Source organism: Marmota flaviventris, chromosome 2, assembly GCF_047511675.1.
Source record: "Marmota flaviventris isolate mMarFla1 chromosome 2, mMarFla1.hap1, whole genome shotgun sequence".
Lineage (NCBI taxonomy): Eukaryota > Metazoa > Chordata > Mammalia > Rodentia > Sciuridae > Marmota > Marmota flaviventris.
In genome coordinates, this window is record NC_092499.1 from 202,745,905 (window position 1) to 202,759,036 (window position 13,132).

General features: G+C 55.7%; 1 protein-coding gene across 2 annotated transcripts; it reads left to right on the top strand.

Annotated features, from left to right (window-relative positions):
• Nucleotides 1-33: 33 nt before the first annotated feature.
• On the top strand, nt 34-13,041 carry Arfgap1 (ARF GTPase activating protein 1). 2 transcript variants are annotated; one of them, XM_027954226.2, is made up of 12 exons: nt 59-143; nt 2,927-2,990; nt 3,463-3,572; nt 3,857-4,028; nt 4,551-4,651; nt 5,550-5,636; nt 6,144-6,240; nt 7,904-7,960; nt 8,920-8,952; nt 10,447-10,503; nt 11,967-12,043; nt 12,598-13,041. In XM_027954226.2, the coding sequence occupies exons 2-12, from the start codon at nt 2,931-2,933 to the stop codon at nt 12,929-12,931; spliced, it is 1,185 nt and encodes a 394-aa protein (XP_027810027.2). In that variant the 5' UTR covers nt 59-143; nt 2,927-2,930; the 3' UTR covers nt 12,932-13,041. The 2 variants fall into 2 exon arrangements, with proteins under 2 accessions (XP_027810028.2, XP_027810027.2); XM_027954227.2 differs by lacking the exon at nt 3,463-3,572 and having other exon boundaries at nt 34-143.
• Nucleotides 13,042-13,132: the final 91 nt, after the last annotated feature.

A 13,132-nucleotide genomic window follows, 5' to 3' on the forward strand; every position in this document is an offset into this window, starting at 1 on the left:
CGGTCTCCCGCGAGGCCTAGCGAAGCACGACGTAGCCGGAAGCTGCTGGCGGCCGGTGGGCGACCAGCGCGGCTGTGCGGCACCGCGGCCGGGCGCGACCCCGCCGGACCCCGGCCCGATCCGGGTCCTGCCCGCCTCACCAGGTAAACGCGCGACTGTGCACCCGGGTCCCGCCGCGCCGTGCTTCCCGCATCCGGACCCGGACCCGCGCCCCCGGAGCGCCCTCTTCCCCAGCTCCGCCCTGCCGCCGGGCCCGGCGCAGACCCCCGGGCTCCTCGAGCCCTTTCGCGCGCCCTCCAGCCTCGGCCTCAGGAAGGCCAGCCTCCCAGCCTCCGCCTGCTTTGCCATTTTTCTCGGTCTCTGACGTGCACGCTGCGTGGGGGCTGGAGGGAAAGACGCAAGGACTGGCCCTGAAGCCTGGCTGGGTCTCCCTGGGTCTGGAGGAACTGCGTGGCTTAACCACAGGCCACCGATTCTGGGAAATAACTGCGTCTGCGGGCCCGATACGCCTGCAGGGCCTTTGACAGCGCCAAACGGGACCCTGACAGAACTGGGGCGGGGGTGTTTCTGGGACGTATCGCTGCCGAGGTCAGGGCAGCAATACGTGCGCTTTACCAAGAAGGGCTGTTACTCTTAACCTGTATTCTTAGGGTGCCTCTGACCTAGGCTGTACCATCTGTCTCCTCCATCTCTCAGGATGGCTCCACTGAGAAAGATTCCTGTCTCCTTGTCACCCATTCCACAGCCTTGAGACTAAGCAATGTCTTTACATGTGTGTCTCTTTTGGTCTCAGAGGATAAGGGTGCCTCAATTCAAGGCTTGAATGTCCTGGCAAGTGGCTTAGAGGACTCGGAAAGTGCCCTTATTTACCTGAGCATTTACTGAAAAGTTAGTCCACTTAGAGACAGAGGGACATTTTTATCATTTTAGTTTCATGTGTTAAGACTTGGACTGTTTTTCAACATAAACCATGAGCATGCTTTTGAAAGTAGGAGGTATTTGTTTCCATGTTATTAAAGTAAGCATTTCAGTTAGAGAAATAAGGCCTTCATACCCAAAACTGGTCATGTCTCTACCTTCTCTCTCTGATAGTCCTACGAATGCCCTTCTTCCTAAGTTAGAAATTTGAAGCAGCCTCACCAGTCCTGACTTCGGTTTGCCTCTGTTGAGCAAGTCAAGAGCCCCTGAGGGCCCACAGTGCAGTGGAAAGAGGCAGGTTGAGAGCACATCTGTGTGGGTCTGCACATCTGTTGCCCCTGTACACCAGCCCCACGTGGAGCCTGCATGTGGTCATTAGAAGATTGTATCCAAAGGGCTTTACAGCTGAAACCCACCAGGGGGTCTCTCCAGATGTGGGTTTCCCTTTGTCTGCCTCAGTGCTGCGGATGAATCCGTGCTTAGCATGATGAATGCATTCAGGCAGTTACTTCACAATCAGACACCACCCTGGCACAGAATTCTGAGTGGGAGGGAGCCTAGAGTGAACTTTTGGTTTCATTTCAATCAACTATAGAAAGCAGTATTTTCTAACTTCAAATTGCTTAAAAGTGGTCCTCATGAGTATTCGGAAGCAGGAGCTGATCCACTCAGAGGGTGGTGTTTTGGGCAGAATCCCCTCCATGAAGGCCTTACTTCTGCAAACTTGAGATTAAAATGAAGTATGGAACAGGGGTCATACCAGTTGCTGCTTTTTTTTAAGCTGTATCTCACATTAAACCGTTAATAGGAATACCAGTCCAAGCCAACACTTTCAGTGCAGCGGCAGAGTGGGAAGTAGATGGCACTGAAAATGTCAGCTGTGAGCCTGTGTGTGGCCTCTGTCATATACAGCGTGCCCTGTGTTTTCCACATGTGGTGTCCTGCGAGTTAGAGGGAGCAGCACAGGTTCGTTTGAGAGGTGGATGAGAGCGATGGCACTCTCAGTTGAGGCTGGCAGGGAGGGAAGGCCTGAGGCCCAGGTCTTGCCTCCAGGCCTCCTATTTCTGGCGTGTGCAGGACCAGTGGGGTAATTTGCAACTCGTGCTGTGGTTGGCACCACTGCCTTCCTCCAGCTTTGGTATTCCTGGTCATGAGTTAAATGGGCCACCAGTTGAAGTTGAACTTTGCTAAAGCTAGTAGATTTGTAAAGAAAGAAGTAGCTTTTCTCTTCAGCCTGAACCTTACTACTGTCCCCATCAGTGTCCCTGTGAGTCATGTGATAGGTTTGATACTCCATGGGCCATTGTCTTTGTCCTGCTGAGACTATACCATCTGTCACCTCCATCTCTCAGGATGGCTCCACAGAGGACCTACCCACACACCTTCCAGCAGGCTGGCCTTTTCACAGTATCAGTCAGGGACACCCTTTTGCCCATTGTCACAGGCTGGGAATCTCTCCATGCTGAATTGCGATGTGCTGAGCACCTGGGCTCCCTGTTGTATGGCTCTTTCAAGTAGGGAAATCAGGGTTAGCAACCCTTCTGTGTGTTTTGTGAAGGCCACCCTTGGCTATGAGTTCATCATTAAAAGAGGACTTTTTTTTTTTTTTTTTTTTTTTTTTGCGGTGCTGGGGATTGAACCCAGGGCCTTGGGCATCTGAGGCAAGCACTCTACCAACTGAGCTACATCCCCAGTCTCCGAGGACTGTTTTTTAATAGACTGTGAAGTCTGAGTGTTACACAGTAGTTAAGCAGAGTGGACAGCACCAATGATCTCAGTGTCCCTAACCACTGCGGTGGTGGCCTGGAGGCATCACAGAGTGTGAAGAGTATCCTTCAGTGGATGGCCCTGCATGGCCAGCAGAGGCAGTGTTACGCCCCCCTTCACAGCCGCTCAGCAAGAGTTCTTGTGGAGTTAGCCTGAACTGTAGCATTTGAGCAGTTATTTCTTGTCTGTGAAGTAACAGCGACCCATGTATAAGTCTGAGGTTTGTTTCCCTCCTCTGCAGCATCATGGCCAGCCCAAGAACCAGGAAAGTTCTTAAAGAAGTCAGGGCACAAGATGAGAACAACGTGAGTATATGCTGTTGGCAGCACTTTGGGTGGCTAGTGGCCCTCCTGGGTCACTTGTGGCTGTGGTCGTGCCCTTCTTGAAACAGCGGGCTGTTGGTGAAGCTGACCAGCATCATGAGGAGCCGCTGGCTGTTCCTGGTGCTCACCGTCAGCAGGGCTGTGGGGAGTGGGGCTCGGGGCTCCTGCCACATTGCCCAAGTTGTGCTCAGGACATTCTGCTTTGCCTACATCTGAATCTTTATCATGTGGGAGGATCTTCCCCTTACATCAGTTTTCAGCTGCCTTCAGCTTCGTTCTGACCCTGTGACCTCTGGCCACCTGGAGCAGCGCTGTTGGGCTTACAGTGACTAGCTGTCTCATGCAGGCCTTGCACATTTACCTGCCCTCCTTTGTGCCCCCTTGGGAGCGGGTCTTTGGGGGTCCCCAGCCCTGCCCTAAGCTGCCTGGTGAGTTGCACATGGCCCCCTTTCAGGTTTGTTTTGAGTGCGGCGCATTCAACCCTCAGTGGGTCAGCGTGACCTATGGCATCTGGATCTGCCTGGAGTGCTCGGGGAGACACCGTGGGCTTGGGGTGCACCTCAGGTCAGTTCCACTCAGCCTCCACAGATCCTGCACCTAATTTAGTGTTCATGTTGGGGTGGGTGCCTGTCACCCAGAGTGCTGCCTGCCTAGGAAGCTTGGGAGCTTCTCCCCACCCTACCAGGTATGCCAGCTTGTCCAGTGCTGGCCGCCTGGCCTCTGTGTAGCTTCTTCTGGCTTCTGTCTTGCTTCAGGAAGCACCCTTGTCCAGTTCACAGCCTGACCTTGGGTGGGGAGGATCCCATATCCTTGGGTAGTTGGTGATCAGACCGGCATCTGGTTTTTAGCTTTGTGCGCTCTGTTACTATGGACAAGTGGAAGGACATCGAGCTGGAGAAGATGAAGGCTGGTGGGAATGCCAAGTTCCGGGAGTTCCTGGAGTCACAGGAGGATTATGACCCCTGCTGGTCCCTGCAGGACAAGTACAGCAGCAGAGCTGCTGCGCTCTTCAGGGATCAGGTACCGGCAGGCCCGGCTTGCATGCGCCCTGCTGTCTGGGCCGTGCCTTCGTTCGTGGCAGCTGGAGTGTGGCTCCATTGACTCCGGAGTTGGGCTTCTCCCATCAGTAGAGAACGTACCCGTTGAGGCCAAGCACAGTCCAGGTGTAGGTGAGGACTTGTGGCCCTCACCCCATCCAGAGCAGGCTCTGCTGTCCCAAGGGAAGCAGACGGTAATTAACAGGAGAAAGGGAACCATGAGCGTAATTCTTCAAGTGTGTGCTGGCCACAGTGCCTCCGAGAGAAGCCATAGAACTTGTCTTTTGGGGCCAAAAGTGGGAGCCATGAGATCCGGGTTCTGCAGCACTGTAGCTCATCACACCATGAGGCCTGGCCTTGGTGCTCACACGTAGCATACCAGCCTGAGCCACAGCTGCTGAAACCTTGGAGGGTCTGTAGAGTGTCTGCAGTAGCACAGGCCTGTGAGGTTGGACATGCTTGAGTGGGCACATACATACTCTGACATCTCATGTCCCCTCATTAGGTGGCCACGCTGGCTGAAGGCAGAGAGTGGTCTCTGGAGTCATCACCTGCCCAGAACTGGACCCCGCCTCAGCCCAAGATGCTATCATCCACTGCCCACCGGTAGGAACTACTCTGGCCTGCCAGTCAGGCCTCAGCGCTGTTCTTAGCTCCACTATGATCTTAGCCATTATGCAGGATCCCCACAGAACCTTGCTTACCTCTGTCATGGAAATGGCTCCAACTGCCAGCTCTTCCTAAAAGTCAGTGTGAAATGCATCTTTTTAAAATTGCCAAAGTAGCACAAGCTTCTAGAAGAAATTCATTTGGTAAAGATAAGCCTGCAGATAAAAGAGCCTCTCCCCTGTCTCCAGTAGGTTGCATTCTCTTCCATGGGGTCTTGTGTGGCCACATGAGCAGTGGCCTCCTGGGGGTGTGGACAATTCTGTCCACTGGAGGAGGGGTCCTGATAGCACAGGCCATTACAGGATGGCACATCCCACTATAGGAGCGTCCTGTGTGGAGGAGGAGGATGTGGGTGGCTGGGCCACGGAGGCTGCTCCCTGCAGAACCTAGGCAGAGGTCCTAGCACCCCGACAGCTGCAGTTTGTTGCCTGGCCCTGGACCCTCCCTGCCCTTGCCAGCCAGCACAGGCCACTTTTGGCCTGACTCCAGGTGTGAAGGCCCTTCTCGCATGACTAGGTGGTTCCAGCTGGTGTTGCTGGAGCAACCCCGACACTGCAGGCCTCCGCATGCCACTTCATTCAGCGCTGGCCATACTGACTCTTGCAGGGGGTGCCATACCTGGGATTGAACTCAGGGGCACTTGGCCACTGAGCCACATCCCCAGCCCTATTTTGTATTTTATTTAGAAACAGGGTCTCACTGAGTTGCTTAGTGCCTCGCTTTTGCTGAAGCTGGCTTTGAACTTGTGATCCTCCTGCCTCAGCCTCCCAAGCCACTGGGATTATAGGCGTGTGCCACTGCACCCAACCCTCACCAACTTTTCACTCTATTTCAGACCCTCTGGTCAGCCACAGAACGTGACAGCCTCTGCAGATAAGGCTTTTGAAGATTGGCTGAATGATGACCTCAGCTCCTGTCCAGGGTAAGACCTCTTAGGCTAGGGCATCTTAGTAGGCCACCTCTTGAGGGCTGAGTCTGAAGGGTTAGGGCTGCTTCCTTTGGGGTGGGCTAGGCCTGTGTAGGGTTGGAGCATCTGTGATGCAGGGTCTTATTGTGGCAAGCCCTGGTCAGCCCAGGTTTGAATCAGGGATCATGAGGATAGAGAAAACCTAATATTTAGAAGAAAACGATCTCTTTTTTTTCCCTTGGAATCTGCCTGATATGTGAATGAATTTTTGATCCCTGAGCTATCAGATTGTTGTTTTGATTCTTCTTCCTATGACCCTGGTATTGGGTTTGGGGTCTTGCTGGGGACCCTCAGCTGATGTGGCAGGAGGGCTTGTGAAGGCTGTGGCTGGTGTGCCTGTTGCTGCGAGGCACAGCCTGTCCTGTATGGGAGTGCACATCCTACAAGGGCCTGAGGTCTCCGCTATCCAGGAGCAGCAGGAGCCGTGCCAGCAGCTGCTGCCTGTCTGTGCTTCACCCTCAGGGCTCGGGAGAACCGCTACGTGGGGTTCGGGAACACAGTGCCGCCTCAGAAGAAGGAAGATGATTTCCTCAACCATGCTATGTCATCCTTGTACTCGGTGAGGGTCCCAGCCCTGCAGAGCACCTGCCACAGGCAGGGTGGCCCTGGCAGTGTGGGCGGGCCTGGGATGACCTGCTCTTTGTTTCATCTGATTGGAGACCCTTCTCCTGCACCTTCAGCAAAGTACTCTTTTATAAAAACATGGCTTAAACTATGCAGATCCCAAACACATCTGGCAACAACACATCTATTTCAAGGTACATTCCTTTGAAGAACCTCCATAGCTGCCCTCGCTCCAGGGAAGACCCTGAGCCCTGTGCTGGCCACCTGTGAGGTTCCTGGGCTGATAGTCTCGAGGCTGGTGGCTGTTGGCAACCTGGGTGGCAGTGCTCAGCCCCCTAGTGTGTGGTCCTGCTTTCATGGCCCAGGAGTTCCAGGCCAGATATTCAGTGCACAACATCCTGGGCTTGCTGCTAGTTTTGGAAGGATACTTTGGAAGGATACTTCACCATTCATTTTCCAAGGAAACTAGTTTTTAAAAAATTTTTTTTTTCATTACACACTGGTCTGCGATTTTAATACTAATGCCTCAGGGGTCTAGCCAGAGAGGGCTGTTCTGTGGCAGGTGGTGCATCCATTCCTGGACACTGCCTGGGAAAAGATGACAGACCACATCGTTACAGTCCATTAATTAAATAAGTAAGGTGCCGGGAGGGCGGGTGCCCTGTGTGAGAAGGGTTAAAACCAAGAATCTGTTGTCTGGTGTGTGCCGGGGTCACCACTGACGGGCACAGGTGGCAGGCTGTGCTCTGTGCTGTCTGCTTTTGAATCATGCACGTTTCTTTAAAAAACAAATGGATTTCTCACTCAGAAGTTCTTGCAAGCTGTATCTACCCCTCCAAGGAGCACCACTGCTGGGTCTCCAGAGCCCAGCTTCAGAGGTCTGAGTCAGACCTGGCAGGTGGCCTGTCTGGGCACTGGCACTGAGGTCCTTCTCCCCTGCAGTGGCTACTGGTGCTTTCTGGGGAGGAATAGTAGATTTTAGTCTGAAGCCCGTTGTGGGTGTTTACAAAGACATACCCCTGTAGTATGTCACTTTGTCATCTGGTTTCCCCTCTGCTGATGTCTCCCTGGGAAGACAGCCGAATGCAGCTGTCTCAGGTGTGGAGGTCTTTGCCTGCTTTCCACCTGGAGCAGGGTAAGCTGGTGTTTTTGTTTTTTTCAAGTTCTGGGGGTTGAATCAGGGTCCTCGTGCTCAGTCACTGAGCTACGTCCCCAGCCTGTAGCTGTGATTTGATGGCATGTTTTTTTGTAAAGAGCTTTGATTTAGCTTGGAAGGCTTAGGAGAAAATAGCCTTGACTTACATGGAGGCCTGTGACCTCTGCCCACCCCCGTCTGCTCCTCTACAGGAGGCAGAGGGAGCAAGCAGAGTAACCGGCATGAACTGAGCACATGGGGCTTGGGGGCCCTGCCCTGTGGCAGGCTAGTTCCTGAGTCCTTTCATGGTGACCACTTGTGATGTGTGCTGGGTGCTGAGCACTGCAGCTGGGACAGTGGTGCCATGGAAGCAGGCACCTCATTTTCTCCCCAGAGTAGGGATTGCAGAGGTGTTTGAGGTGCCTTCCATGAGTCCTTCTCTGCAGAAACCCTTGCTGGATGGTCAGTGTGCTGTGCACAGGCTCTGAACCTGACATGTTTTTTTGTTGTTTGTTTTTCTCAGGGCTGGAGCAGTTTTACCACGGGAGCCAGCAGGTTTGCTTCTGCGGCTAAAGAGGGTGTAAGTCACCTCAGGATGCATGCTGGCCACCACTGGCCTGGAGCCCCGGGAGATAGGCTCCTGGGACCTCTAACCATGCACTGGGCCTCAGCTGAGAGCCTGGGCCGTGGCAACTGCAGATTGCCTGGGAGTCCTTACTGTAGTGGCAGGTGTCTCCTTGGCAGGGACCAGCTGCCTGCAGAAGTGAACTTGCCCTTGTGGTCCCCAGGCTCCACTCTGTCCCAGCGAGTAGGTCATGGGTGCCTGTACCCCAGATTATGCCTCCCAGTCTTCAGAGTCATACTGGATAGGTTAGGGTCTCCCTCTCGCCTCTGCTTGAAATCAGGGGAAAAGCTGGGGACTTGGGCAAGACAACAGTACTGTGTGGGAAGCATGCCAGGCCCCACAATGCCCTGGTCAGTGCTGAGGAAGGAGCAGCCTGAACTGGACAGGTACAGGGGCTCTGGGCATGGGGCTGCCCAGATAGCCATGGCTCCGAGAGGAACAGGGACAAAGGTGGCTTTGCCCACTGATCCAGAGCAGACAGGCCAGCAGCATTCACAACTGGAGCCTCTGGATTGGCTCACTGTTGCTTTGCCATGTGGCAGTTGCTGGCTCCTGCTGGGGTCTCCACTGATTTCCTCAAGTGGCAGCAGTTGGGGTGCTGGCCTATACGTGCTGGGTCCCGAGCTGACCCTCCATCAGGGCGGATGGGGCTAAGGTAGTGGGAAGGCCCATAAAAGACAGTTTGGTTGGCTGCTGACCTGGCTTCTGTGTTGGGAGGATGGAGCCACCTTGTGGCTCGCCCAGCCTGGCGTGGCCCAGGAACATGAGGGGCTGGCCTCTCTGCAGCGCTTTTGGGTACCTCGGAGCTGCTGCTGGGTCAGTGCTGGCAGTCTAGGTAGCTATCAGGAGCTGAGGCATGATGGTTAGGGTTCAGACTGTTGACTCAGAAGACCTGTCTTTGTTTTTCCTTTCAGGCTACAAAATTTGGATCCCAAGCAAGTCAAAAGGTAAAGAGTTTTGAGGTTTAAAACACTCTGATGGGAGACTGTGCCATCACATGTACAGTCTGGAAGCTTTCTGGCCCTGTGCCTGGGTCCCGGGGATTGTGGCTCAGAGGGCCTCACGTCATCAGTGGGGTCACCTCAGTGTCTGCACAGTTCAGCTGGGGACCAGAGGCTGCCTCTGCCAGGGACTGCCCAGTGTGTGGCTGTCCCTCAGGTTGCTGGCCCAGGGCTTAGCAATGCAGCCCATGGGGGAGCTTACCCCTCATTTCTTTTATCTTCATCACCTGGCGTGGCCCCAGCAAGCCACAAGGTGCTCAGGGCTGTCCTCCGCTGTGCTTTGGGCAGGATTTTAGGGTCTGCCCTTTGGCGATCACCAGGAGTCCAGTTCCCAGGAGGCCCCTCTGGCCTGCAGCACTCGCTGCCTGTGGGCACTTCCTCCTCAGAGGGGTTCTTGCTGCACACCCTTAGCTGTGCCCACCAGGATCGTGTCCTCACTTTGTCCCAGAGCCTGTGTCAGGCTTCTGAGTCTCACTCCTGAATTCTGGAATGTGGTGAGTTGGAGCAGAAAAGTGTCCATCAAGACCCTGGCACAGGCTGGTTCGAGGCCTGGGGACACCCTCCCAGGGCCACCATCAGAACAGTTCAGCCGAGGGTGTGCCCTCTACTGCCTGGTGTGCTAAACACTGCTCCTCCCATCCGCTCTCTTCCTGCTCTCCTGTCTCCGTGCCGTCTGGGTCAAGTTTTGGGGCTACAAGCAGCAGCCTGAGCCGGTAAAGCCCCACATCTGCTGGTGCATGCCACCCACATCTGCTGGGAACCTGCTTCACTCTGCCCGCGTTTGTCCCCTGCACTGTCCCCCTGTATGCTGCGCTTCTACCTCCCTGGGCTGGAGTCAGTCCACAGCTTCCCCCCCAGGGCCAGATCCTGTGCGCTGGATGGACCTGGGGGAGTCCCAGGAAATGAGGCTTGTTGTGGTTTTCATTAGGTTCAATTAGCTCCACCCAAACCATCCCAGAAATCTCACTCTGCTAGGGAGGACCCTTCTGTGTGTGTAGTCATTCCCCTTAATGTCTTTTGTCTCTGCTTTTTCTGGCCTTGCCAGAAGGGGGAAATCATGCCACACCCCAGGCAGCTCTGTCTCCTAGAGGCCTGTCCTTCCTCAGTGGCTCTCCTCGGCTTCTGCCTGAACCTCCCTTCCTAGTGTGTCTCCAAGTCTGCTCCTAGGAGAGGAGGCAGGGCCCCGCAGGCAGCCTGCCACTGCCAGCCCACTGTCCTCATGACGAAGAGTATGGGCTCGAGGAAGTTGCTCCCATGGGCAAGCAGGCTGGGGCCTAGGGAACTCCCTTCCTCAGCAGTGTCTCCTGTCTGCTGTAATCCTGCCCCATGGGTACCCTCATCTGGCTGCCTTCCTTTCTGTTAGCAGAACTTTGTTGGGCTGTGTGTTAGCCACGTGCCATGGCAAGTGCTGCCGGGCTCACGTTATGTCCTTTTCCACAGGCTTCGGAGCTAGGCCACAGCCTGAACGAGAACGTCCTCAAGCCTGCGCAGGAGAAGGTAGAGCAGCACCAAAGGCCAAGTGCTTATTATCCCACCAGACCCTCTGTTGCTAGGGGATGTGGGCATGTGCTGGGGGCTGCAGACCACCTGTTCCTGAACCTGTGAGGCCCTGCTTCCACCTGTTCCTCTGACCCAGCAGCCTCCTCCATCTCTCCCTGGGACCCCCCTCAGCTCAGTCAGTCCTGAGCCCAACTCTTGTCTGCCTCACACCCCAGTAGCCCAGCCACAGACGTGGACGAGCCTGTCCTCAGGCTTGAGTGTAAGGGTGTGGCCAGCAGCCCACAGAGCAGCTGGGGCAGGAGACACCCCTCTGAGGAGTCCTTGTACTGATATGGTCCCAGGAAGCCGAGGTGTTGGGGTCGTCTCCTTTGTGGGACTGTATATGATAGTCATCCCCGTGACAGATCCAGGGGTCTCACACTGGCAACCTGCACCCCCCCCTAAGTTTCTGTCCCCCCCCTTATGATGCCTTTTGGTCTGTGCAGGTGAGAGAGGGAAGGGTTTTGATGATGTGTCCAGTGGGCTCTCTCAGTTGGCATCCAAGGTAGGGCAGTCCCACCTGCTATGTGGGCATGGTGAAGCCAGTCTCCATGTTCCAGGCCCTAGCATGGCCCACAGTGGGGGAAGAGGCCTGATGCATTGTGCCTCAGGGAACCGTGCAGCGCTGGCCATTGTCTTGTGGTGCCCGAGGGCTTGCGGAACATGGAACCAGCTTGACCGCTGGCATTTGGCCGCCACTGACCTATTGCTTTCCCCTTCCTGTTGCTGCCTCTGGCCTGTCCCTTGGTAAGTGCCGATGCCTGCCTCGAGCTATGGCCAGCCCCATAACTTCCATAGAGGCTGCGTGGGGTGCGTGTGCAGTCTTGGTGCCCAGCCTGGGGGCCCTGGGCTGGGGAAGCACTGGGGACCTTCCTTCCACCATGACTAAGGCTGAGCTAGCCAGCAGCTTTCACTCACGTCTCCTTCCTCCTCCCAAGTGTGGGCTGTGAGCTCGTGAAGGCCACGGCTTTCCACTGTCCGCACAAGGTCCCATCTCCAACAGCAAACAGCTGGCTTAGGATGAACCGTGAGGAAGGTAGGGGATGGCGACACGTACTGCACGCCTGTATTCCCGGTGATTCAGGAGGCTGAGGCAGGAGGATGGCAAGTTCAAGGCCAGCTGGCAATTAGAAAGACCCTGTCTAGAAAATAAATAAAAAGAGCTAGGGATGCAGTCAAGTGGAAACGCACCTCTGGGTTCAGTCCCCAGTTCTGCAGAAAGGCAGCCAGCCAGCAGCAGGTTCTGCGTGGGGCCTGGGCACTGTGTGTTGCTGTGTGCGCAGCGTGGGTGCGTGGCACCCTTATTTCTGAACTCTGTCAGGTCTTCCCAGTAGTGCACATTTGCATTTGTGTCGGAGAACCCTGGAGCCACTGTGCTATGCAGAGAAGGGCCCTGGCTAGCCTTCCTCTCTGTCTTCCAGGTCCAGGGAGTTGGCAGTAAGGGGTGGCGAGACGTCACCACCCTCTTTTCTGGGAAGGCAGAAGACCCCTCTGACAGGTAGGTATGCCATGACCCCACCCAGCATCCTGTGTCTCACGGCACTGCCCCGGCCCCACTTCTCATGGGCTTTCTGAGAGGCAATTAGCATCCTGAGCCTAGGAACCTGCCTCTGCTAGGCGCTGGGTCCACAGGGCTCTGATCTCGGTGCATCCTGATTCCCAGTGCCCCTGCTCATGGGCAGAAGCCACTTCTGTCCCTTCCCTGATTCACTGTTTGGTAAATAGCCTCCAGTTCTAGTGACTGACAAAGTGTGGGCTCTGGCAGCAAGAGCCTGAGTCCTCTGGTGGGTTCTGTGCCCATCCCCAGAGTGGCCCTCCCCCAGCCCACTTCCCTCTGCTTTACAGTGAGAGCAACACTCCCCCCCACCCCACCCCGTGGGTGCTGCTGCAGCAAGCATGGCTAGGAAGTGCTTGGTGGGGCCGGCAGCCCTGTCTAGGCATAGCACTGGGCTGGGCCCACAGAGCAGTCATCCCAGCTGGGCAGCCTGGGGCCACCAACGGCTCGAGTGTGGTGTTGCCATCTCTGTTGAGTTCCTCCTTCTCTCTGTAAAGACCCCTGGAGGGCCACAGCTACCAAAACAGCCGTGGGGACACCTTCGCAAGTGGCACCATAGACCAGAGCTTCTGGGAGACCTTTGGGACCACCGAGCCCCCCAAGGCCAAATCCCCAAGCAGCGACAGCTGGACCTGCGCAGATGCCTCCACAGGGCGGAGGAGCTCGGACAGCTGGGATGTGTGGGGCTCGGGCTCCGCTTCGAACAAGAACAGCAACAGCGACGGATGGGAGAGCTGGGAGGGTGCTGGTGGTGAGGGCAGGGCCAAGGCCACCAAGAGGGCAGTGCCGTCTGTGGCAGCAGACGATGGCTGGGACAACCAGAACTGGTAGGGCCCTCAGCCCAGTTCCCAGCCCCACCAGGGCGCCTGCTGTGTTTGCACTTTGCCCTCATCCTAGTTCCTCCTTCCTCTTGACCCAAGAAACAGCAGCCACAGCACAAAGGTAGTGTCTCAGGCCAGACTTGTTGGTGCTACAGGGGGGTGTACGTGTGGGATTGCGCTGTCCAAGGCCAAGTGCCTGCTGTGCACGTGC